At 36.7% G+C, this 27,894-nt stretch overlaps 1 protein-coding gene and 1 pseudogene across 1 annotated transcript in view; both read right to left on the bottom strand.

Moving 5' to 3' along the window:
• Nucleotides 1-27,894, bottom strand: part of LOC138163251 (phospholipid-transporting ATPase ABCA3-like) — a 230,876-nt gene that overhangs the window by 96,920 nt on the left and 106,062 nt on the right. The window contains exons 13-16 of the mRNA XM_069090799.1: nucleotides 19,878-20,007; nucleotides 2,219-2,373; nucleotides 1,830-1,985; nucleotides 505-715 (exon numbers count right to left, since the gene is read on the bottom strand). Coding sequence (XP_068946900.1) covers nucleotides 505-715; nucleotides 1,830-1,985; nucleotides 2,219-2,373; nucleotides 19,878-20,007 — 652 coding nt within the window. The remainder of the gene's footprint in view (nucleotides 1-504; nucleotides 716-1,829; nucleotides 1,986-2,218; nucleotides 2,374-19,877; nucleotides 20,008-27,894) is intronic.
• On the bottom strand, nucleotides 16,722-17,157 carry LOC138163137 (small ribosomal subunit protein eS19 pseudogene; annotated as a pseudogene).

The following is a 27,894-nucleotide window of genomic DNA, read 5'->3' as shown; positions in this document are numbered from 1 at the left end:
GTGTCTGCTAGGGAACAGTGAAAATGAGGAATAGAATAAAAATTTATTTTCTCAGGATACTTTTGCTTAGAAAATCTTTTCAGTTGACACTATGGACAAGGTTCAGATTAGATAGGGATGTCTTATTTGTGAAAATTAGCATCATAAAAAAGTCCCACAAAAGGGGGAAGATTCTCACAAGTATTCAATCAACTTAACTAAGGAAATATTACTAACCAGAAAAAGTATGTCACAGTGTATAATAAAGATGGGGAGGGGAGATAATGCAACACTATCATCTTGTATATTCTCTCTGGTATTTGTGTAAATAATTTTCATGTCTCCAATCCAGATCCAGGGATCTAACTCCAGAGTAAGTAGAGGTACTAAATTTAATGGAGGGGTGTTTAGGATATGGTATGAAAGGGAACAGCAAAGAATTTCCTTCACTACAAACAGGGTTTGAGTGAGCCAGTAGAGAGTGAAAAATAAAATTGCCCAGTTTTTTTCCCTTGTTCCCCTTACCATATTTGCGTTTGAGGAAAAGTGAAGAGCCACAGCACTGCAATTCCCCTTTGGCCATGATGGCAATGCGGTCCCCCAATAGGTCAGCCTCATCCATAAAGTGAGTAGTCAGCATGATTGTTCGTTTATTCTTCTGCTGCTGAAGGAGATCCCAGGTAGCCCGCCGTGAAACTGGATCCATGCCAGAAGTTGGCTCATCCAACATCACTACCTACAGACCCAAAAGAACAGTCCCATAATTAGTAAAATTCAAAAAAGTTCAATGCTATTTCATTACTTACCAAGACAGGGGGAAACCCTGCTTCCTCCTCTACACAAGTACTATCATGCTGGTCTAGGAGAATATGATGAGTTCTATTCAGAAACAAGACGGGTTTCTACCACATTGTGCCTGTTTAACATTTACTTTTTTAGGTGAGCTGAAAGCCCAGGATAGAGTTAAGCTAGTGAAAGATTAATGATTGATCAATAATCAATAATCACTAAGTAATCAATATTGGAAGTTCTTCCATGTCCTCTGTGTGACCCATGAGGACTGCCAAAAACCCTGACTCAAATCCTGAGAATCCTTGGAGCAAGGAAGCAGCTAAAATCAACAAATTCATGTGACTGGGAGCTTTGGCCAAGCTCCCCCTTTTTATGACAAAGAAGTGTGTTTTGGGGAAACAAGGCCAAGTTCTCACAAAACATACTTCATATGGCTAGGAACTGACATCCACCTTGGGTTTTGGCCAAATCCAGGGGTGTATGGTCTATGTTCCATATTTCTGTCTTGGTTTTGTGCCTTCTTTGTTCCAACTAGTACTAAAGAACTGTACATACTCTCTGACTTTGGAGTCTCACCCAGGGAGAGGGTACTTTGTCTGGGACTTTCCCATCCCGACCCTGATCAGCTGTCCCAGGGCTCCCCAACCGGAGAGATTAGGAGTTGGTGCTTCCCCAAAATGGTGATGTTTTCTATTTCTGTTATTATCTGTATTTTACTGCTTATCTGCATAGTGTTGCTTGTTTTATGTTGTTGTTATCAAAATCACTGTCCTTCTATTCCTATGTTTATCTGATTGTCAATTATTAAATAAAGCTTCTATTTCCTTTGGATGGTGTGTCTTATTGTAGGAGAAAACCTGAACCATTTTCCCATTAACTGGTCCTTTGATTCCTATAAACTAATGGGGACTCTATACCAATCAGATTACTGACATACCTGCCCATTGAGCATGCTGGGGCGGGGGGCGGTCCCTTTTAGAGAATTAAGTCAATAAGACCTTATTTGATTTTTCTAGTCAGACTATAGCAAGGAGCTTGACCTTGCCTTTTTATTATACCTTGGAGCCTGCTATGAGTGCGATGCCAATGGAAACCTTGCGTTTCATTCCCCCACTCAATGACCTTGAAAGAGTATGGCGTTTATGTTCCATATCAAGAATACCCAAGATATGATTGACTTCCTCCGGGCAATTTTCCTTAGGCAATCCTTTTAGCTAAGAAACCAAAAAGATGGAGAATGGTTAGAAAGAGGTTCCCTAAGAAGTAAAATACCGGAAAATATTTTTGCCTGGAAAAATCTGAATCTAGACACAGATTACTGAGTAAGAAGAAGCTGGGATTCCTTCCTGCCTCCTCTTACCTATCTCCCAATTCTTTAGAAAGTATTCTGAGGACTGGATATCAAGTACTTGAACAGAAATATAAAAAATGGTTCTCTTCAGCTCACCTGAGCATAAAAAAAAAGGTGCTCAGCAACTTTCATTTCATCAAATAAGACATCATGCTGTGGACATAAACCCAGACTCTTCCGAATATGAACCATATTCTGTGAAATCTCATAGCCACTGATGTATGCTCGTCCACTTGTGGGAGGAAAGAGACCTAGAAGCAGATATATAAGAAGCTTAACTTCATTAACAGAAACATCAATTCATTCTCCATCGACATTTGGTTAATTCACAGATTCACTTCATCCCACTACCAAAATATCATTAAAAGAAAGATTCTGTACAAAACATTGAAGTAGGACTTGAAATATAAAGGGGAGATAAATTCCTTTCTTAAGTAGTTAGTCACAAACATTTATTAAGTACTATATGACTAGGTGCTAAGTACTGAGGATATAAAGAAACGCAAAAGCAAAATGAAACAAAACAAACCAGTCTTCTAATGAAAGAGATATCATGCAAACAACAATATGCAAACAAGATCTACAAAGGCTAAACTGGAGGTAATTTCAGAGAGAAAAGAATTAACATTAAAGGGGACAGAGAAAGGTTTCTTAAAGGAGGGATTTTAGCTATAATTTAAAGGAAGCCAGGGAAGCCAAGAGGCATAGATGAAAAGGCAGAGAAAGCCAGGTGTTGGGGACACTCAGAAAAGAGGCACCAAGTCAGAAGATGCAGTATCTTGTGCAAAACAACAGCCAGGAGGCCAGTGTCACTGTATCATAGGGCAATGGGAAAGGGAGTAAAATGTAGGACCAAAAAGGTAGGAAGGGGTTTGGTTATGGTGGACTTTAAAGCCAGAGGATGTTATATTTGATCATGGAAATAACAGGGAACTAAGTTAACTGGTCACAGAAGTGGAGGAGGTGACATAATCAGATCTGTACTTTAAGAAAATCAATTTGATAGATGAGTAGAGGATGAACTAGAATGGGGAGAAACTTGATGCAAGAAGACTAATCAGTAGGCTACATCAATAGTCCAAGTGTGAGGTAATGAGGATCTGTACCAGAGTAGGGGCAGTGTCAAAGAAAAGAAGGGAAAGTATATGAGAGATGTTGTGAAGGTAGAACTGACAAGACCTGGAAACTGACTGAATAGGAGAGATGAGAGTGAGGAATCAAGGATATCTTGGTTTCTTAAAAGCCTGGGTGGCTGGGATGATGGTACTCTCAAAACTAACAAAAAATGGGAAGGGTTAGGGTGAAAGATAATAAATTGAGTTTTAGATATAATGAACTGAAAACATTTGTGACATTAAGTACAAAGTGTCAAATAGGCAGTTGGAAATGCAAATCTTGAGATAAGAAGAGTTGAAGCCTGGATGAACAGATATGAGAATCATGAAAATAGAGAAGACTGTTTAAAACATGGGAGTTTTAGAGAAGAGTGCCCAGAACAAAGCCTCTGAGGATGTACCCATGGACAGTGGGTATGTCCTGCAGGAGAACCCAGAAAAGGAAACTGAGAAAAGGAGGTCAAACAAGGAGGAACAAGGAAAACTTCCTTAGAAGAGAGAGTTTCCAGGAGACAGCAAATAATCAGTAGTGTTAAAGGATGCAGTTATCAAGAAGGATAAAAAATGAGAAAATATTATTACATTTGGCAATTAAGAGATCATTGGTAACGTTAGAGATAGGAGTTTAAGTTGAATGATGAGGTCTGAAACCAGACTACAGACAATTAAGAAGAGAGTAAGAGGAAAGGCAGTGAATACACCAGTTGCAGATGGTTTTGGTAATGAGTTTAACCATGAAGGAGAAGAGACATATAAGTCAATATCTAGAGAGAGAAAAATCAAGTGGTTTTTTAAAATAATTTCCCTTCTTACATTGGGTGCATTAATTTTGTCTGTGCAGGCTTTCAGTTTCAAGTAATTAAAGTTATCTGTTTTAACTTTGGTAATTGTCAAGGTACCAACCTCAGTTGGTTAAGAATACATTCCCCTACTGACAGTTGTGAGACACATATATGATCTATTTCTCTTATAATTTTTTAATACTGTACTCTTTAATATTAAAGGTCCTATACCCATTTAGAATGCATTGTAGAATATGGGATAAAAATTTTAGTCTAAGCCTAATTTCTGCTAGACTAGTATTGCCAGGTGTTTTTTTAAATCAAAGAAAGTGTTTTTCCTTAGGTAGTTTGTATTTTCAACTTTGTTAAATATTGGGTTGAGTTCTCTTGTTATCAAATCTCCCTTGTCTAGTCTTTTCCATTGATCTTTCTCTCTCTCCCTTTTCTTTAACCAATACTAGATGGTTTTAATGACTTTTGCTTGATAACAGAGTCTGGAAGTGCTATTCCTTCTATATCCTTACTTCTTTTTGTCATTTACCTTGATATATTAGATCTTCCATTTTTCCAAATGAATTTTATGAAGTTCTGTGAATTAACCCTTTGGTAATTTGATCAGGATAACATTAAAAGTGCAAATTAATTTGGTAGTATTGTCACTTTTGTCATTTGAAAATATTTTAGTCTATCCTCATTGAGAATGCTTGCAAAAATTTTGGTTTTAGATAAGATACTTTTGATGATATTTGAAGAAAAGTCCTTCTATGCCTGTATTTTGTAAGGTTTTTAGAATTAATACTTTGTCATGGGTCTTTTTTGCATCTAGTGAGAGATGATTATGTGGCTGTGGATGTTTTGGTTTTTCATATGATTAATTATGCTGATTGTTTTCCTAATGTTAAGCCATTCTGGCATCCCTGGTATAAATCCCACTTGGTCATAAGGAATGCTTTCTTAGCTAAATTGTTGCAGTCAAATTGATAAAATTTGTTTTAAAATTTTTTTTGCGTCAATATTCATTAATGATATTGGCCCATGGTTTTCCTTCTGTGTTTTATCTTTCCATGGTTTAGGTATTGAGACTCTAGTTATCCCATAAAATGATTCTGGTAGAGTGCATTCTTTTTCAATTTTTTGAAACATGAGCACTAACTGTTCTTTAAAAGCTTGATAGAACTAATGAATCCATCAGGACTAGGGGTATATTTTTCCTTTCAAGGATACTTTACAGCTAGATCTATCTCTTTCTGAGACCAAATTATTTAACCCTTCTGTCTGGTGGTCTGATAGTTTATGCATTTTTAATATTTGAAGGTATGTCTCTTTTACTTTCTATTTTTTAAAAAGCAATTGGGGTTAAGTAACTTGCTCAAGTTTACATGGCCAGTTATTTCTGGGTGGGTGCTAAGTGTCTGAGCCCGGATTCAACCCCAGATCATCCTGACTTTGGGGCCAATGCTCTTACTCGTTGTGCTACCTGGCTGCCCCTATTTTCTATTTTTTAAAGCTTATAACTGTGCATGATAGATTCTAATTATTATTCTGGTTTTAATGTGATTTTACCTTGCTAATTTCCTGTTTTATTGATTTGATTTTTCTGTTTTCTTCTTTTTAATCAGATTATCAATTTGTTAGTCCTTTCAAAGAACTAGCTTTTAGTTTTGTCATTCCTATGGGGTTTTATTTTAAATTTTTTATATCCCCTCTCATTTTTAATATCTGTTCTTTTGTGCTTATTTTAGGTTTATTTGTTTGGGTTCTAATTTTTCAAATTGTGCAAAATATTTTAAATTTTATGTAATGAAAACCATCTGATTTACCTCCTGTGATCCATTTTAAAATGATTTTGGTCATAAACTTTTTCCTTATCCATTGATCTGACAGGTAAACTTTCTATGCTCCCTAATTTTTTTTTTTTTTTGCTTTTTGGAGGGCAATTGGGGTTAAGTAATTTGCCCAAGGTTACATGGCTAGTTATTTTATGTGGGTGTTAAGTGTCTGAGGCTGGAACCAAACTTGGGTCCTCCTGACTCCAGGGCTGGCACTTTACTTGCTGTGCCACCTAGCCGCCCCCTCCCCTAATTTTCTTATGATATCATCCTTTATGTCTACATCATGAACCCATTTTGACCTTATCTTGCTATACAGTATGAAACATTGGTCCATACCTAGTTTCTGCCAGACTGCTTTCCAGTTTTCCCAGCAGTTTTTTTTTTTTCAAATAGTGAGTTCTGGCCCCCAAATTTGGATCTTTGGCTTTATCAAACACTAGATTACTATGGCCATTTACTACTGTATATTGAGTACTTACAGTACACTGTGTCCTTAAATGTATTCCACTGATCTACCACTCTATTCCTAATCCAGTACCAGATCTGTTGATTATCATTTTGTAATAAAGTTTAAAATTTGGTACTATTGGGACACATTCCTTCACTTTGTTGGCATTGATTTCCTTTCTATTTTTAACCTTTTGCTCTTCCAGATGAACTCTGTTATGATTTTTTTCTAATTCTATAAAATTATTCTTTAATAGTTTGATTGGTATGGCACAGAATATATAAGTTAAATAGAACTGTCATTTCAATTATATTGGCTCTCCTTTGACTTTCAGGATTTTCATTTTGGTAGTTAATTGGGAATTTTAAAATTGTTCTTTTTCTAATTTTTTAGCTGCATGCCTGTAATGGAAATGCAAATTTAAAGATCTTCCCTGCCCCTAGGCTAAAGTGCACCTGGAGCCTGGGGTGGGAGGCTTGTTTTTCAGTAGACACTTCTTAATTGGCCAGTGGGTCCAGAAGGTTGTTACATTCTCTGAGCCAGGAGAAGGCTATATAAGCCCTGATGTGTAGCTTTGTTTTGGGGGCTCACTTTGAGAAGTGTTCTGTGATTTGATCTGTATTCTGGGAAGCCGTTGTCCAGGGCCCCCCTGGCTTTGAAAAACCCAGATGTGGAAACCCAGATGTTGACTGGGTATGGATGTAATGGTTGGACAGTTTGGAAATCTGTCTACTTGATCTGTTTCTGTCTTGATAATTCTGCCTGTATGCTTTGAAGTTCGGGGTGCTGACCTTTTTCCCCTGAACAAGGTAAACGATATATGTTTGACTGATTAAGCTTGTTAACCCATTTTGAGTTGCTTTCCTTTAACAAAGCAGATCCAAGAACCTGTGGTGGAAGCAACCCTGAGGACGCTTGGGGTGCTTGCCGCTACAATGCCCAATTCATTTATATGCTTCTTTCTCTTCTTTACTGACTTAAGAGATTAGAGAAATACTGTTTTGGCTGTATTCTACAAATTTTGGTATGTAGTCTCAGTGTTGTTATTATCTTTAATGAAGTTGTTGATTATTTCTATGATTTGTTCTCTGACCTACTTCAGTCTTTAGAATTAATCAGTTTCCAATTATTTTTTATTCTATTCTTCCAAGGTCCTTTATTGAATGTATTTTTATTGCATTGTGGTACATTTAATATTTCAGCTTTTCTGCATTTTCTTGTGAGGTTTTTATGCCCTAACAAACATTTCAGGTTTTTTTTTTTTTTTGCTTTTTGAAGGGCAATTGGGGTTGAGTGACTTGCCCAAAGTCACGTGGCTAGTAAGTGTGTCAAGAGTCTGAGGCCGGATTTGAACTCAGGTCCTCCTGAAGCCTCCCAAACATTTCATTTTTTGTGAAGATTCCAGGTACCACTGAGAAAATGTATGCTCCTTTCTATTCCCATTCATTTTTTTCTCCAGAGATCTATCATACCTAACTTCCCTAAAACTATTCATCTCCTTAACTTTGCTATTTATTTTATGGTTATATTTATCAACTATCTATCTTCGCCTATAACTCATTTAGCTTTTCCTTTAAAAATCTAGATACTATGCCATTTAATGCATATATATTTAGTACTGATATTATTTAATTATCTATTAAATATTAAAAATTTAATGAAATAGATGATTTTCAAGCTTTCCTGATGAAAGCCTCCTGATAAAAAGATCTTTTAAAATATTAAAAATTATCTTTTAATTAGTTCTAATTTTATTTTGTCTGAGATCATGATTCCTACTTCTGTCTTTTTTGCTTCAACTGAAGCATTAAAGATTTTGCTCTAGCCCATAATTTTAAATATGTTTATTTGTTTCAAGTGTGTAAACATATTGTTGGATTCTGGTTTCTAATCCATTCTGCTATCCTCTTCCATTTTATGGGTGAGTTCATCCCATTCATAGTTATGATTACTATGCATTTCCCCTCCATCCTAATTTCTTCTATTTATCATTCTCTATTTTTACCCTGTTCTTTCTCAAAAGTCTACTTTGCTTCTGACCACTGCCTCCTTTAATTCACTCTCCCTCTTATCATTCTCTCCCCTTCTCTTATCTCCTTCCCTTCTTAATTCTCTGTTGGGTAAGATAGATTTTTATAACCAACTGAATGAAATGTGTGTTTCACACACACACACACACATATATAGCCCTTCCTCTTTGAACCAGCTCAGATGAGTGAGGTTCAAGCATTGCTAAGCTTTAACATTCATTTTCTTCTCTACTGTAAATCTTTTTTTATGAGATAATTTCTCCCATTCTTCCTTTCCTTTCCCCCTTCTCCCAGTTCATCCCTCTTTCTCACACTTTCATTTTTTGGAAATAATACCAATATAATTGACTCATATCTATGCTGTCTATGTAGATTCCTAACTGCCCTAATAATGATAATTCTTTGAAGATATAATACACACACACAAAGGCATATATAAAATGTTCCCATTTAGGAATGTCAGCAGTTAGACTTTAGTCTCTTATGATTTCTCTTTCATATTTACATTCTTATGCTTCTCTTGAGGTTTTTGAATGTCTATTCACCTCTGGGCTTTCATCAGGAAAGCTTGAAAATCATCTATTTCATTAAATGACTATTTTCCTCCCAATGGACTATACTCAGCTTCACTGAGTAGATTATTCTTGGTCGTAATCCTAGTTCTTTTGCCATCCAGAATATCATATTCCAAGTCTTCCAGTCCTTTACTGTGGTTATGGTTAAATATTATGTTATACTGACTGTGGCTTAATGGTATCTGACTGGGTTTTCTTCTGGCTGCTTGTAATATTTTCTCCTTGATTTGTAGATCTGAATTTGGCTTTTTTTTTTTTATCATGGGTTTCAGACAGTCCAATAATTCTAAGTTATCATTCCTCAATCTGTTTTCCAGGACAGTAATTTTTCTGATGAGATCTTTTGTTTTTTTTTCAACCTTTTGACTTTTTAAAAATTGTTTTTTTTTTATGTTTTGTGGAGTCATTAGTTTCCACTTGCCCAATTCTAACTTTTTTAATCAAATGTTTTATTAACTTCTAGTTTACATCATTCATTTCTGCAAGATTTTGAGTTACAAATTTTCTCCATTTTCCCCCTACCAACCACCCCAAAATATCCCCTCCTCCAATTTACTCTCTTCCATATCTTCTCCCATACCCCCTCTGACTTGCAAGTAGGGCATGATGGATTTCTATGCCCCAGTGCCTGTATGTCTAATTTTCCAGTTACATGTAAAATAATATTAATAATCGTGCATATATATGTACATATATGTGTGTGTGTGTGTATATATATATATATATATATATATATATATATGTTTTAAACATTTGACTTTAAAACTTTGAATTCCAGATTCATTGCCTTTCACCCTTACTGGGAAGATAAGCAATTAAGTATAGGTTGTACATGTGCAGCTATGTAAAACATTTCCATAGTGGATATATTGCGAAAGACTGACTATATTTCCCTCCCTCCCATCCCACCTCCCACTTGCTTCACTCTCCACTTTGATCCCATTGCCCCTCAAAAGTGGGTGCTTCCAAATTCCCTCCCCCCAGCCTGCCCTCCTTTCCATCATCCCCCCTCTCATCCCCTTTCCCCCTACTCTCCTGTAGGGTGAGATACCCTATTTAGTGTGTATGTCATTCCCTCCCTAAGGCAAATTCAATAAGAGTAAGATTGACCCATTCCCTTTTGCCTTCCTGTTCTTCCCCTCCATTGTATTTCCCTTATATTTATATATAATTTTTATATATTTTACATATAAATTATATATATATATATATATATATATATATATATATATATATTTTCCCTTGCCTCTTCTAGATGATAGCTTACCCCATTCTGTCTCTCCCCATCTCCTCTCATTATATTCCTCTCTCACCTCTTAATTTCACCTTTTAAGTATCATAACTTCCTATTAAATTGGTCCTGTGCCCTTTATCTATGTATACCTGTACACATATTTATACATATTCACATATGTATTCATATGCCCATATATCCTCCTATATAGACATATGTGTGTGTACGCATTTCTATTCTCTTCAACTATTCTCACACTGAGAAAAGTTTCATAAGTTACAATGATCATTTTTCCATGTAGGAATGTAAATAGTTCAACTTTGATAAGCTCCTTATGATTTCTTTTCCCTGTTTACCTTCTCATGCTTCTCTTGCTTCTTGTATCTGAATGTCAAATTTTCTATTCAACTCTGGTTTTTTTCATCAAGAATGCTTGAAAGTCCTCTATTCCATTGAATGACCATATTTTCCACTGAAACATGATACTCAGTTTTGCTGGGTAGGTGATTCTTGGTTTTAACCCAGCTCCTTTCACCCCTGTAATATCATATTCCAAGCCCTTTGATCCTTCAGTGTAGAAGCTGCCAGATCCTGTGTTATCCTGATTGTGTTTCCACAATATTCACATTGTTTCTTTATGGCTGCTTGTAATATTTTCTCCTTGAGCTGGGAATTCCGGACCTGGCTATAACATTCCTAGGAGTTTTCTTTTTGGGATCTTTTTCAGGAGGTGATTGTTAGATTCTTTCAACCTCTATTTCGCCTTCTGGTTCTAAAACATCAGGGAAATTTTCCTTGAGATGTTCTTGAAGGATGATTTCTAGGTTCTTTTTTTTTATCATGGCTTTCAGGTAGTCCAATAATTTTAAAATTATCTCTCCTGGATCTATTTTCCAGGTTAGTGGTTTTTCCAATGAGATATTTCACACTGCCTTCTATTTTTTCATTTGTCTGGATCGGTTTAATAGCATCTTGATTTCTCATAAAGTCACTAGCTTCCATTTGTTCCAATCTAATTCTGAAGGAATGACTCTCTTCATTGAGCTTTTGAGATTCTTTTTCCATCAGGCAAATCTGGCTTTTTAAGGCATTCTTCTCCTCATTGCCTTTTTGAGCCTCTTTTGCCATTTGAGTTAGTCTATTTTTTAAGGTGTTATTTTCTTCAGTCAGGTTGTTGATGCTCATTTCATAATTTTCTTGCATCATTCTCATTTCCCTTCCCAATTTTTCCTCCACTTCTCTTATTTGCTTCTTAAGGTCCTCTATGGCCTGTAACCAGCTCATGTTTTTCTTGGAAGCTTTTGGTGCAGGAGTTATGACTTCACTGTCTTCCTCCTGTTCCATGCTTTGATCCTTTTTGTCCCCAAAATATGAGTGTAAAGTTGGGTTGCTCTGTTTACTCTGCTTCCCTCATTTGCTCATGTTGCCACTCAATTACTTGACTTTGGGGCTTTTTCCCACAGTAGGCCTCTGCTACCAGACAGGAGTGCTTTGTACCAAATGCTGGGGTTTTCTCAGCTCCCGAAGGTATTAGTTGGGTGCCCTCTCTGAAGCCTCCACACACTCTGGCAAGGTGGTTGCCCACCTCAGGACCTCCACCCTAGACCGCAATCCAGGTCCAAACAAGTTAAAGAGTGATTACCCCTCAGACTGGTCGCTTGGTCCCCCTACAATATGTAGGCCAGGAGCTGAAGCTGCCATGTGGTGGCAGCACCTGAGTGGCCCGGGGCATGCCCAACTACTGGATCCCAAAGTCCACACTGCACTGACCTCTCACTGTGTCCTTAGCATCTTTGGGTTGATAATTCTGGAAACCACCACAGTTTCTGGTGATTTGAAGTCCATCCAGCCAGGCAGCTGGTCAGGCCCATGCTGGGGCTAAAACCTTGGGCTCGTGCGGAGCCAGGGTTGGCTCCAAGAGCACTGCCTTGGACGCTTGCTGCCAGCCCATCAAGCTGTCCTCTGTGGGAGGTTAGCTTCTCTGTGTTATTTTGTGGGCTCTATAGCTCCAGAGTTTCTTCTTTCACCTTTTACATGAATTGGATGAGGTGAGAGCCAGAGCCCCATGGTAGTCCTGTTTCTACTCCTCCATCTTGACTCCACCCCACAATTCTAACTTTTAAGGAATTATTTTCATTAGTAGAGTTTTGTGAAATTTTTTTTCATTTGGTCAATTCTGCTTTTTAAGTAGTTATTTTCATCAATGAAATTTTGTACCTCTTCCCATTTGACCAATTTTTCTTTTTTGAGCTCTTTTTTCAGTGAGATTTTGTATCTTTTTATTTTTTAACCACTTGGCCAATTCTATTTTTTTAAGGTATTCTTTTTTCAATATATTTTTTTGTCTCTTTTACTGAGCTGTTAATTTTCTTTTCACAATTTTCTTTTATTGCTCTCATATTTCCCCCAATTCTTCCTTTAACACTCTTTACGTGATTTTAAAAAGCATTTCTTTGTTTTTAATCTCTTTCTTTTTATCTCTTCCAGGAATGTTTGATGGGTTTGTGTTCTATGGGTATTTTGCTTTTAGGCTTTGTTTGTAGATGTTTTCACCAACACCCTCTTCTTTGGAATTTGTGACTTGAGGTTCCTTGTCACCATAGTAGCTTTTTATGGTCCTTTTATGTTGTTTGATTATTTTTTCATTTCTTGACTTTAAACTTTATATCAGTTTTAGGCTCTGCTCACACAATAAGGGTGGGGGATATATAGGGACACTAGCATAAGCTTCAAGTTTTTCCAACCTTTTCTTTTTTTTTTTTGGTTTGCTTTTTGGAGGGGGGAAGGTAGGGCAATTGGGGTTAAGTGACTTCACCAAGGTCACATGGCTAGTTTTGTGTTAAAGTTTCTGAAGCCAGATTTGAACTTGGGTCCTCCTGACTCCAGGGCCAGTGCTCTATTCACTGCACCACCTAGCTGTCCCCACCCTTCTCTTTTCACAGCTAGTTTGGGGTAAGATTGGAGAGATCTGTAAGTTTTCATTGCCTCTAAGCTGATATGATTTGTGGAGAAGTGTGGTTACTTCTCTTCTGGTCTGTGCTCTGGTCCTTACCAAGGTAAAGGCATGGCTCTCTTGCAACTGCAAGCACTAGCCCTCCTCTCTACCCTGGAACTGCCAACTAGAACTGGTTTATGGCCAGTGGAGTTGCCAAACTGTGCCCAGTTCTGCACCCAGTGTCAATACAGAGGCCCCCTGTAATCTCTTTCTAACCAATCTGCTGCTAATACTCTTGTCTCTAAAGTCCACAACTGGCTATGTCTTCCCACTGTGCTCCAGGTCACCCCCAATTCCAGTGTGAGAGACCACTCCTTCCAAGCTCCCAAGTTATTTTGGGCTAGAAAAATGTCTTACCCTCACCTGTTGCTATGCCATGCCAGAATTCTATCTCATTTTTTATTTAATGGTTATTTAATGAGTTTCATCATTATCATATCTTTTACATACTTGTTTAAAGTTGTTTTGAGGGAAACACTGGGAGAATTTGGCTAAAATGCTCCCTCTTCCTCTGCCATCATGGTTCTACCTCCTATCATTTTGAGAATAACTTTTCAAATATGGATACTAACTGTTCCTTAAAAGTTTGATAGCATTCTCTTGTGAATCCACCAGGAGCAGGAATTTGTTTCTTTGGTAGTTCCTTTATGCCTAGATTTAATTTTTTTTTTCTTAGCCTGAGTTATTTAACATCTCTACCTGATCTTCTGATAGTTTAGGTATTTTATAATTCTGAAGGCATTTCTCTATTTTTTTGTGTGTTCTGAATTTTGTAAGCATATAACTGTACAGAATATGATTTGATTATTCTTTTTATTTCTTCTGGATTTACTGTGATTTCCTCTTGCTCACTGATTTATTTTTCTGTCTCTTCTATTTAACCAGATTAGCTAAGGGTTTACCAATCTTATTAGTCTTTTCCAAGAACCAGCTTTTAGTTTTATCATTTCTATGGGACTTTGTCTCTAATTTATCTATTTCCCCTCTAATTTATATCCCTCTTGTGCTTCTTAAAAAATTATTTTTTGTGTTTCTAATTTTTTAAATGGATATTCAATTCAGTTAACTAATTCTCTCTTTTACTGTTTCATGAATGTATGTTTGTAAGGATTTGATTTTCCCCTTTAAGGACTGCTTTAGCTTCCTCCCAGAAATTTTGGTACATTGCTTCATCATTATCATATTCTTTTACATACGTATTGTTTCTGATTTGTTCCACAACCCACTTATTATTAAGAAGTTCCCTGTTAAGTCTCCATTTGGGTCTGTATCTTTTATTCATGATCCCTGAACCAAAGACTTTTTATTACATTATGGTCTACAAAGGATGTATCAATAACTTCGGCCTTTTACATTTGTTTGCAATACCTCTGCCACCTAGTATGTAGTCAGTTTTTGTAAAAGTTACATGTGCTGCTGTGAAATATGTATATTATTTTGATGTCCCATTTAGGTGTGCCTTTTAACTTTAGTTTCTCTAGAAATGTGTTCATTTCCATATTTTCCCTTTTGTTTTAATGAAAGTTATCTAAAACTAAAAGAGGGATATTAAAGTCTCCTGTCACTACTGTTACTGTCTACGTCTTCTGGTAGCTCAAAGATATGTTTCCCTTATGAATTTGTATACTAAAGTACTTGGAGCATATAAATTTATGCTGTTATTGATTTATTACCTATTGTTAGTTTTAGTACAATATAGTTTACTTATTTAACTCTTATTTTTGAATGTTTCTTTTTGCTTTGTCAAAAATAGCATGATGGTAACTCTTGCTTTTTTGGATTCACCTGACGCATGGTAAAAAGAAAAAATTCCCCATCTTCTCAGTCTTTGCCTTTTAAATGTGTTTCTTGTTATTCTTTTTCATTTTAATGAACTGTTTAATCCATTCACATTTGAAGTTAGGAAAGTTAGGTTTACATATACCTCCAGCTTTCTGTAATAGAGGCTTTTTTCATGTTACATCTTACCCCCCCCCTTCTGCTGTTCCTTCAGTTACTTTAATTTTTCTGTGTGATAGCCTTGCTCCCACTGGTTCTCTTCACCTCATTCCCAATATCCTCTCATTTGTTATTCCTTTCCCTTTGGATTGTACTTGTTCTTTTTACTCTCCTGCTTTTATCTGTTTATATAATTCTTCCCTTCTTTTTCCCCCACTCAGTCAAGTAGATTCCCTTCATCTTCTATTCCCCTTCAACTAGTTCTACTCAATAGTTTTTTTATTTCATTTTTGTGTCCCTTTCAAAAAAGAATTTCTCTTACTCTTCATTTTCTATTCTCTCTGTCTACTCTAGATTATCACTCTCTGATTCATGACATCTAAAATTGTCTGGTCTCTATCACTGCTCTGTACTCCTCATATAATCAAACTTAAAAGCTATCCATTCCAGGCTCTCCCCTCTAGACAGTTTCTGCCACTGCATTGTAGAGTTTGCGCACGGATTCCCCTTTTCCATTGTGCCTCATTCCTATAACAATGCCAATTATTGCTGGTGTCAGAGAGGACAATGCCTCATGGGAGAACCCCTCCACCATCATGTCCCTGGTTATGCTACCCACCACTGATCTATACCATCCCCTAGCTACCTTTTTTCCTTATTTGCATCAAAATTTCCTCCCTGGGTCCATGTTCTCACACTTCCTCAAGTGCCAGTTGCCTCCAGGATTTCCAAATCCTCCTTTCCCTTCTATAATATATATTTCAAGCATCAAATCTCCATGTTCTTTCACAGACCATCTCTCTTCACCCATAATAGCATTCATCAGGGGAACTCCCTCCCATCATCAAAATAATTCCTCCCCCTTTTCAACCTCTCTTTCCCCTCATTCAATTTCTTGTAAGCTCTTCTATTTCTGAAACCACAGGGGTCATATTCCCCTCATTGCTAGACCTTGTCCCATTACACAGTTTTCCCTCTCCTCTTGATCCTCTTCCCCCTTTTCATGTATCCTCCCATGTAGTAATGTAGTCCCCAAACTTATTTACCTATAGGCAGTGTTATTAATTCTGTTCATAATGCCCTATCTGCTTCTTCACTGTTACTTCTACCAGGTTTCTGCTTCCACCCTTATCTCCTTGTGTAAATTTAGAAAGACATCTCTTACTGATTTCTCTGCTGTCACAATTGTTGTCCCTGTTGCTACATTTATTCACTCTTCCTGCATTTCTGATGTTTGGAGTATTTGAGAAGCAAATAATCTCTTTAGTTCTGGTTATCTTTTTTTTTTAAGAACAAGGAAATTTATTAATGAATCTGGTGTGGTTTGTCCTAATGTTTCTTTTTTTTTTTTTTAAAGCAATCGGGGTTAAGTAACTTGCTCAAGGTTACACGGCCAGTTATTTCTGGGTGTGGTGCTGAGTATCTGAGCCCAGATTTGATCCAGGTCATCCCAACACTGGAGTCAGTGCTCTTACTTGCTGAGCCACCTGGCTGCCCCTAAGCAATTGGGGTTAAGTAACTTGCTCAAAGTTACAAGGCCAGGTGTTTCTGGGTGGGTGCTAAGTGTCTGAGCCCGGGATTCGATCTCCAGGTCATCCCAACACTGGAGCCGGTGCTCTTACTCGCTGTGCTACCTGGCCGCCCCTTGTCCTAATGTTTCTTGTTGGCAGCTGCCACCTGTCCGGCAATTCTGTCCAGGTCTCTGTCCCTGAGGTGTCAGTTTCCGGCCCCCGTCCTGGTCCTTCTCTACCACCTTGAGCCCCTCCAGGGCCTGCAGGCTGGGCCACGCTCTTGGAGCCCCAGCTGAAGTGGCTGGGCATGACCCCCTTGTGCTGGCGACCCCAAAGATCTTGGTCATGGAACCCACACCGGTGCCACCACGGAGGTCCAGGTGCTGGGTGGTGGAAGCCGCCCACGTGTAGAACCAGTTCTCATCATAGGGCGCCAGTTCCTTATGCTTGGCCAGCTTGACCGTGTCCACCCATTCGGGGACTTTCAGCTTCCCTGACTTTTTCAGGAAGGCAGCCAGGGCCCACACGAACTCCTGCTGGTTCACATCCTTCACCATGACTCCAGACATCGTGCGGGCTCCCATGGCCAGCCAAGAGAAAGGACTGGTTATCTTTTTAAAAATGTTTATTCTGAACAAACCATCTTTTTTCATGTATGGTTAAGTGTAGGTTTTCAGGGTAGGGTCACCCTGGGCTGCATCTTGAGCTCTTTGGAGAACATTATTCCATTTCTTTATGTTTTCTAGTGGGTACAAAACAGTCTTACATTATTCAAATTTCCTTTCCTTCATATTTGAAGGTCTTTCTTCCAATCACTTGTAGAACTTGTTGTTTCTTAAATGAATTATTCAATTTAACCACTATGTATGTATGTTTGAATGGGATTTTTTTTCTGGAGACAATCTGATGAACTCTTCCAACTGGTATTTCTTTTTCTATGTTCAAAAGTTCTAAGCAGATCTCTTCTTTTTCCTTCATCATGGTGTTAAAGATTTTTGCCTTCTTATGTTCTCCTAGGAGACCTAAGATCCTTAGGTTGTCTCTACACATCCTTTGAGATCAGTATGTTTTGCCTGCATAGTGAGCATGTTTTCTTTCAATCTTGTGTTTTGCTTTTCTTCTAGTTTATCTTTCATTTGTTTGTATTTGTAATATTTGTATTTCCAATCTATTGCTTCCTCTTTTGTTTCTTTAGTGAGGTTTGCCATCAGATTCCAGTTTTTCTATTCTGCCCATTGTTTTTTTTTATGCAGGATATAAATTCTGCTCTCATAACTCTCATTTCTCTTTTTAACCACTAACTAAAGCATGTGGTCATTCCATACTCTCCTCACATTCCAGAGGGTCCTTTGCCTCATCAAGACTTGAATGATTTCCCTTTGTTTTGCAATATTTAATTATAAATGCCCAAACTAATGTACTAGATCCTGAGGGTATATTTTCTTCTTTTGTTACTGTTTTCCCTGTTTATGTTCAAGGCCTTTGAGTTTCTTCATCCCCAAATCTCTGTTAATTTCAGTCTCTCCCCTGCTCCCTTCACTTTCTGACTCTGTCCCCTCTTTGGTTTCTTTGAGGGCTGGATCTCAAAAAGTGTCACATCCTCCTCCCATGCTGGGCAATTTATAGTTTACCAACCTATGTCTCTGTCCCAACTGACTTTTGTGTTGTCAGAACTGGTCCCGGGGGGATGCTGTGCTCTTTCCCTCAAACTACAGTGCTCACAGCCCTCCCCCATTCCCTCATACACATGTTGTTCTCTCCCAGTGTCTCTCCCCCAATTTCTTAGTTCTTTCATCTAGCACTGGCAGTTTTGCACTTTTCAGTGTTGGTACTATGGAACTGTGGCTTCTAGAAGGCTTTTGCTTTTAAAGGGCTATAGCCATACTGACTCTCTGTCATGTCCAAGACACATTTTCATGGTCTGAAGCCAGTGTCTCCATAGCACTACAAAGATGGAGGGGGAACCAGGCTGTAGGTATGGGTTTTGTTGTAAGCTTGTGTCATGTTGTTGGGTCTGCTAGTCAGCCTCACTGCCAATATTGTAGGAGGTAGTAGGACAGTGCTAAGGGAGCCCAAGGTCAATGAGCTTCAGTTCATAGGTTTGTTTTGGATGCTGAATGTCCTAGACCATGGAGGTAGTTGAAGTTGCTTTATTTTTGGTGCATAATTTTTGTTTTTGAGAGGTACTGAGGAATAAGAGAAAATTTCAAGCTCTCCATCATGTTGTTTACTTTATCTGAAACAATAATATAGTATTGAACAGGAGAACATGGAGTAAAATGATTATACTGGGTGGTTCTTTGACTTCCTTCCATCCCATCCTCCACAGCCATAACTAAGGGGAGAAACACTGTAGAGAAGCCATTCACCTTCCTTATTATTACAGGAAACCATTGCTGACCACATGACACTAAAAGTCATATAGATACAAGAGTCCTGAAAGTAGAAAGGCTCCCTAGACCTCCTGGTCTGGGTCATCCAAGTTAACAGCATATGTAGAAAAGGGACCAACCATTCCTACCAACTGCCACACATAGGGAAGATAAGTCAACACAGCTTAAACAGCAAGGCACCCTGAAGGAAAGAGAAGAGGCAGCATATGCCATGTAAGTCAAGTCAAATCACTACTACCATCATAATAACCATCTTCTCTCAGACCCTAAGAGAGAGATAACCTAGGACCCTGAACTAATAGCTTTGGAAATAGTATTGTTTCTAGCCTAGGCCCTCAGTCATCTTAGGGGAAGCAACATTTGTGGAGATGCAGACTGGCAATTTCTCCTAGAGGTGAAGAACTGGAAAAGACAAAAAAGTGGTAGGGGAAAAGTTCAAGATGGAGAAGAAGGCTTAGCTACAAATAACTGGTAGGCCATTTAAGGAGTATACCTGTCGGAATTTGTCTAGATGATAAGTCTGTGGGGAAGTCCCATTAATATATACCATACCTAAGCATTGTATGAGGGACCAAAATTTAAAATTCTGTCAAACTTCAATATAATAAATTTCTATTAAAAACCCACAGATATTCAATTTCTTTACCAAGCTAAAAGAAGACTAAATGACTTGTCCAAGGTCATACCACAGAAAATGCAAAAGCAAGATCTTACTTCATGTCATCTGATTTTATAGTCAACATTCTTTCTACATTTGATAAATGCTGAAATGGAAATAACCCAACTGGGAGAAGGAGAAGGTATGATCATGTAGTACTTAGGAAAAATTTCTTTAGACCCTAAAAACATGAATTCTTGTTCAGTCATCCATCTTCTCAACTGGGCTGTTCCTGAATACATACCTGTGAGTATGGAAAGGGTAGTAGTCTTCCCTGCTCCATTATGTCCTAGAAGAACAGTGATTTGCCCTTCATACAAGTTCAGACTCAGATTTATAATGGCATCTTTTCTCTTTTTCCCCATCATAAAAGTCTGTGGAAAAAGCAAGCAGAGTAACTACATATAATTCTGATATTTCTGAAGAATTTTATAACAGAGCAAGCACCCAACAGTAACTAGCCTTCCTTAAAAGATCATATTACATCCTCAAACTTAGAAGGGAAAATTCAGATTTGATAAACACCTTTACTTAGCAGTAAAAAGTGGAGTAAAACTGAATAGAAAACTAATTTCAAAGTTTTTTGAAAATTGGTAGAATGCACTATACTTTCTTTATCATCATAATTTCATGATGGGATATTCAAGGGAGAAAGGATAAACAATAGCAAATACTTATAAAGTTTCTACTATGTGGAAAGCACTAGGGATATAAAGATAGGCAAAATATAAGATGTCCCCAAAGTCTTAGTGCAGTTTTTAGCTACGAAAATTTTCATTAAGCTTTCACAGTTAAAAACTACACTACAACTTTGAGGATGCCCTATATTATATCCTTTCACAATGTACTGGGGGAGGGAAGATAATGGTACAGATAAATATGACACAAAGAGAAATGTTAAAAGTGCAAGAAAGAAGTCCAAGTAAATATTATGAGAAAATTGAGGAGGAAGAAATCAGCTCAGTAGAAGAGAAGGAAATCTTAAGGGTACCTCCATGGGAGGAAGGAAGGAAGAAACAAAGGGAGGGAAGAAGTGAAGTGGCTTGCCCAGGGTCACAGAGGTAGTAAGAGTCTATATTTGATTCACATTGTACAATGAGCACCTTTTTGTTCTTGGCTTTGTGGAGAACCTCAAGATGTCAACCATGACATAAGCTATAATTAAAATGTCCCTGGTACTAAAGAGAGAAGGATTAAATAAGACTGAGTATGAAAACAGGAAACCTGGCTTCCTCTTACTAGAAGCTAAGTTCCCTAGGACTTAAGTCCAAACCACATAACTCTGGTATAGGATAGTGAGTGAAAACAGTACCTCCAGCCTATGTAGGTACAGTTTCTTATGGTTATATTGGGAAAACAGGGAATCACTAAACATTTTAAATAGAGGAGGGACCTAATCAGAGAAATAGATTAGAAAAATTTCTCAGACAAGAATGAAAAGAATAGATTGAGAAGAATTTATAATGAGGGAAGAAGAACAATTAGGAGACAACTACAACAGTATAGGTGAAAAGAATGAAGGTCTGAACTAGCATGGCAGCATAAAAATGGACAGTGAGTGACTGATTCAAGATATATGGTAGAAATAGAATTTCTAGGACTTGAAAATTGAATAAATATATGGAGGAAAAGAGAGGAAAAAGTAAAAAAAATTACTAAAGTTACAAGTCTGGGCAATTGGGAAAACAGTGGTCATATCAATAGCAATTGAGAATTTCTGGAAGGATTCAAGATTTCTTTAAGGGGAAAAGATGAGTTTATTTTTGGATACCGAATTTGAATTCCTGGCTGGAATAAAAGACAAAGTAGACTAAAAATGAGAAGTCTACAGGGAGTATTTGGAGAGTTAACAAAAAAGTAGAAACTAATCTAGAAATCAATATAAATATATGATTGTGTAGAGAGTCAAGATTAAAAAAAGGTAAGAGTTGGAAAGGAAATGAAATTAGCAAGAGACATAAAAGAGAACAATACTTTCCCCTGAAAAAATCCAGGCAAAAAGGATGACACCACTTAGAATATGATTTATGGACTATCTTTAATAAACTAATCAACAATAGTACCTAGTGAGGCTAACAAGGTGCCTAGCAAAGTTCATGATGTTGTAGGGCAGATGTGTCAAACATGCAACACTTTCAAATGAATGGAGAACCAGATTAAAATGTAACTGAGAAACATTTACAAAAATAAATAAAAATACAACAGTATACAGATAATGTTATTGTGTGGCTTTCTGACTAAAAATGTAGCTGAAAGTATATAGTTTACATTCTTCCCTTTCTCTCTGAGTTTGACACTACTGTTGTAGGGTACAGAAAAGAAATATAATATATAGTCATTTGCTCAAGAAACTTAGAGAATCTGACTGGGGACCCAAGGTACCGTGTTTCCCCGATAATGAGACCTATCCCAAAAATAAGCCCTCCCCTGAAAATAAGCCCTATTGAGATTGCTACTGTAGTGAAGGTGATCCCCTGCGCTACACGCTACATTACAGTACCCTCTGTATGCACCGTTCCCCCCTCCCCCAGAGGAAATGCATGCCGCGCTCCGAGCTGCATCCAATCAGAGCTATAGCAGTGAGCACGTCATCCTGTTCTTTATTGAATTCATTATTGAATAAAGGTACATTTTTTTGTTCACATTTACCTGTTTATTAAAATTGCTGTCAATGTTCATTAAAACAAGCCCTCCCCTGAAAATAAGCCCTCTGGTGTTTTTCTATCCAAAAAAATTTAATAAAACAGTGTCTTATTATCGGGGAAACACGGTATACATGAGTAGAATATTTTGGGGACCTTACTTCAAGGACCTCTGATTTTACTGCTGTGGGTTTACCCTATACCATTTTAGATCACAACCCCTCCAAAACTTAACAGATTTACTATTTGCAATAGTAAAAATAGATCATAGATCATAGAAAACTAGCTTGGTGTAAGTTATAAGAGACTGTGTTCCATCAGTATAGATTTCAATAACCCAGGTTATTTCTATACTACAATTAGCAAACCATAAAAGGCACATTTTAAATAAGTATGCCAACAATGAAAGAAATCAATGAAGGTAAGAGAAATATAACACTTCCTCAAAGGGGGGGGAGGGGAAGAGAGAGAGACAGAGAGAGAAAGAGAGAAGATAGAGTATAGCATGCTAAGAAAATAAAATAGCATAAGTAAAGAAGTGTTAGGGAAGAAAGGCCTGACTGTAATTTATAACCAATATACTCAGGTGCATTAGGGAAAACGGGACTATGTTATGGAAGATTTTTCAAAACTAGGCAGAGAAAGACAGGGGAAATGGTATAATAGAATTAACAGAGAAGCATAAGTTCTTTTTGAAGACCTCTTAACAAAAGTCACAGAAATGCTTAAATATCAAATTGGGCATTTTCCAGGCTATTTTTCTTGCCTGGAATGCTATCCTTCTTTATCCCTATTGGGACTTCCTTGGCTTCCCTTCAAGTGCCTCTAAAATCTTATGTCTTTTCAGTCTTATGTGATTTTCCCCAATTTATCCTGTATATTTCTTCTTTGTACATAGCTGTTTCTATGTTGTTGACCCCATTAGAATCTGAACTTCTTGATAGCAGGAACTGTATTTTTTTTCCTTTCTTTGTTTCCCCAGTGCTTAGCATATAATATGCTGGGTGCGTAATCAGCATTTAATAAATGTTTGTTGACTTGGAGAGGAGTCTGTCTTAGCAAGAAGGATTACCTCAATGTGAGATAAAAGAAAAGGAGGAGATAGCGGAGGAAGACTTTTGAATGATAAGGCATAAAGGGAGAAGAGGGAGCTTTTTGATGAATTGTCTGATTTTTTTTTTCAGTGAAATGAGGTGAGGTCCTTGGCTGAGAGGCTGGGGGTGAGGGTGTTTTGTTGCAGAAGGTTTGCTATTTGGAAAAACTGCTGTGGTGAGTAGGAGAGCAAATCGATGAGGAGAGTATAAAAGGATTGCAATGCTGCGGTATGGTCCAGTTAGATTATGTAGCATGAATTATAGTGCACCCAATCAGCACAATTCCTAAGCACTTAAAGAAAAAGCTAACTAAACAAGAGAAAGCACTAGAGTGTAAAACAATAATTACTGGGGATTTCAATAAGTACTTTTTAGAACTAAACAAAATTAATGGAAACAAGCTATTGATCCAAAGAAAATATTAGAAAAAATAGTTATGATAGAATATTAGTGAAAAATAAATAGTAATCCTAAGGAGTATACATATATTCCAGCTTTGCCTGGCATCTTTGCAAAACCCAACTATGTGTTAAGGTATGAAGAACTCAAACAAATGCCTAAAGGAAGAAATGTCAAAAGCATTTATAGACCTTTATAGATCATTACATGATAGAAATCTGGAATAAAAAAAAGAAAGCTAAAGAAAGTATTTATACTAAATGAAGACTAACAAATATAATCCCAAGGAAACAATAAATAGTTGTATCAAAGAAAATTATAACAATCAAATAACATATCAAAACTAAGGGATATAGCCAAAGTAGCCTTAAGTAGAAAAGTACATCTCAAAATACCAGTCATCTCCTGAAACACCAAAAGGAAAAAATAAGAGGTTAATGAACTAAGCATGTAACTAAAAGAAACCCAGAAAAACAACAAACAACTCTCAAACACAAAATAGAAATATTGAAAATCAAATAAGTGATAATTTTTCTAAATGTTAGAGCTAGTTTTTGAAAATACAAAATATGCAAATCATTAACTAATTTTATTTTAAAAAGAAAAAAGTCAAAGCATCAAAATCAAAAAAGTATATACACAACAAATGAAAAGGAAACAAAGTTTTTTGTTTTGTTTTTTTTTTGCTTTTTTGGAGGGCAACTGGGGTTAAGTGACTTGCCCAAGGTCACACGGCTAGTTTTTGTGTTAATTGTCTGAGGCCGGATTTGAACTCAGGTACTCCTGACTCCAGGGCCGGTGCTCTAATCACTGCACCACCTAGCCACCCTCAGGAAATAAAGTTTTCAAAAAATACAATGTACCCTATATGTAACTATTAACTACATATATTATATGCCAGTGTAACTGGAAACTTAAAACGAAATATATGCATATTTTCAATTGATTTTTGTTTTCTAATTAGCAAAAACCTGCCTTCTCTCCTTTCTATTCAATACTCTAATTGAAAAAGGAAGAAAAAAACAAAACTCCTGTTACAAACATGTTGAGTCAAGTAAAACCAATTTCTAATCGGTCATGTCCAAAAAAGTATGTCTCAACTCTGCACTCACCTCTCTATCAAGAGTTGGGTAGAACGCTTCATTATTAATTCACTGGAATCAGAGTTGGTCATTTCACTGATCAGAGTTCTTAAGAGTTTCAAAATTGTCTTTATAATTACTGTTGTCATTGTTTAAATTGTTCTCCTGGTTCTGTCCTTTTCACCAAAAATCAGTTCATATTAAGTCTTTCTAGATTTATCAGAAACTAATCCTTTCATTATTTCTTATAACACAATAATATTCCATCACATTTATAAACTGAAGATTACCTTCTTACTTTCCAATCCTTCCCCACTTAAAAGCTACAAATGTTTTTTATATATCCTTAGTTACACATTTGTTTTGTTGAGGGCCAATCTCTTCTTTGATATTACTTCCTTCTAATTCCCTGCTCTCCATTTTCCTTATTTCCATTTTGAAATATATTTCTATAACCAACTCCATATGTATATTTCTGTGCATGTAGAAACTTCCGTCTTTTGAACAGTTCAAATGAGAGTAAGATTCAAGTATTCCCTCTTTCCTCCTTGTTTGTATAAACTTCTCCTGCACCCCAGTTATGGGCTATAATTGCCCCTAATCTTCCTCACCCCTGACCCCAGTGTATTCCTCCTTCCCCTCATTTTCCTTTGTTTAAGATGGGTATGTTTTTTTTTCTTTTTCAGTTGGGAGTGGCAGAGATCAGAGTTAGAGAAGGCAGATTTTTGTTGAAAAAAACAAGTGTTGTCAAAATAGATAAATAAAGCCTTTATGAAGTATTCATTATGTTCTAGGTATTGTACTAAGCTCTGGGGATACAAATACAAGATAGGAAGACAGTCCTTAGCCTCAAGGAATTTATATTCTAATGAGACAAAAACACACAATGGGGAGCTGGGTGAGGGTGACATGGGGATGGTTGGGAATGGTGTGGAGGCTTGGTTCTGCACTAGATTCGGCTAAAGTTCATCCATCAGAGCCAGATACCCAGGAGCAGAGTCCAAGGTTTCAATAGTAGGAAGAATGCTGTTGTAAATAGTGCAAATGACTGACTGATGACTGGGAAATGCATGGAGACCCAGTCTGGGACAAGATGGAGTCAATATTATTCTTTGTAAAATTATTTGGTGCTGACCATATCTGGGGTCTACCAATTTTTCTTAAAAGAAATAGTAATAACTAGCATTTATGTAGTGCTATAAGGTTTGCAAAGTGCTTTATAAGTCATATCTCATTTAATCTTACCAGCAACCCAGGGAGGTAGGTGCTAGAATTATCCCTATTACATATCAGGAAACTGAGGTAGACAGAGATTAAATGACTTGTCCAAGATTACATCCAAATCTAGTGCTCTTTCCATGGTGCCAATCTAGTTGCCTGTAACTGTTTATGAATGTTCATGATATAGATGTATGAGTCTTCTGTATAATCTACAAGTTTTGGCTTCTCTCATTTTTCTCCTAAACCATACTCTCCCATATATAATTTCCCCATCCCAGCTTTTCCTACATTTACAATGAAGTCACAAAGTATCGGAACTTACACTGACTTGATTTAGATGACCTTATCAATAAGAATTTAATAGAATTCACAGAATTTCTCTACTAATTAATCCTCAACAACCAATATTGGTATCTTAAGTTACAATTATTTTCATAGCGGTCTTTTAAAAATATTATCACTAGTACTGCAATAAGTGATTGACCAAATGTCTGATAAAATGTTTCTTTTAGCTTTTAAGCATATAATAAAAACCTTTCCCTCATCTCTTTTTTTTCCTTTTACTAATAGCATTTAATTTTTTCTAATTACAAATAAAGACAATTTTGAACATGCATTTTTTGAAAGATTTTGAGTTCCAAATTTTTCTCCCTCTCTCCCTTTCCTCCCCCTGCTCCAAGATGGTAAACAATCTGATAAGGGTTACACATGTGCAATTATGTAAAACATATTTCCACATCAGTCATGTTGTGAGAAAAGTAACAAAAGGAAAAAAATGAAAAAAACCCCCCAAAGTGAAAATACTATGCTTTGATCTGCATTTAAGATTCCATCAGTTCTTTCTCTGAATGTCAATGTCATTTTCTTTTTTTTTTAATTTTTAGTTTTCAACATTCATTTCCATGAGATTTTGAGTTACAAATTTTCTCCCCATCTTTCCCCTACCCCCACTGAAGATAGTGTGCCTACTGAGTACCCCCTACCCCAATCTGCTCTCTCTTATATCCTACCCCACCCCCACTCCCAACTTTCTTGTAGAGCAAGACGGATTTCTATCCCCGGTGCCTGTATATCTTATCCCAGTTGCTGTAAAAAACAATTTTTTTAACAGTTAAAAAATTTTTTTTGGTCTTTATTAATTTGTTTGTTTACTTTTAGTTTATAAGATTTAGTTCCACAATACTTTGAGTTTCAAATTTGTTTACTTTTAGTTTATAAGATTTAGTTCCACAATACCATAGCAGCATACAATCAAGTATAGGATCTGCAAACACTTTTGCATTAGACATTAGTCAGGTTATAAAGAAGGACTGTATCCGATGGAATGAACAATGGGAAAGAGGAAACAAAACCAAACAAGAAAAATAAAGAGAGCAGGTAGTTTGCTTCAATCTGCATTCACTCTGTTCTTTCTAGTTCTTTCCCTAAATGTAGATATCTCTCTCCATCATGAGTTTTTGGAGTTAACTTATAACCCTGCATTGCTGAGAAGAGTTCAGTTTATCAAAGTTGGTCGTCACACATACATTGTGTCTGTAATTGTGTACAGATTTCTCCTGGTTCTGCTCTTCTCACTCAGCATCAGTTCATATAAGCCTCTCCAGGTAAATATGAAGTCCATCTGCTCCTTGTTTCTTTCTTTTTTTAAAAATATTAGTCTTTTATTTTTAAATATTTTATTTTTCCTTAATTACATGTAAAAACATTTTAAAAAACATTTTTGGGTTTTCTAAGTTCTGAATTTCAGTTTCTTTTTTTTAAGTTTTAAATTTTTATTTTATTTTTTTATTGTAAGATACAATTATTTTATTAATTTGTTGTTT

This window comes from Petaurus breviceps, unplaced genomic scaffold, assembly GCF_028583685.1.
Source record: "Petaurus breviceps papuanus isolate PSGF00001 unplaced genomic scaffold, PetGlider_PUasm1.0 187, whole genome shotgun sequence".
Lineage (NCBI taxonomy): Eukaryota > Metazoa > Chordata > Mammalia > Diprotodontia > Petauridae > Petaurus > Petaurus breviceps.
The sequence above is the reverse complement of the archived record's forward strand: the minus strand, read 5'-3'. Positions and strand labels throughout refer to the sequence as shown.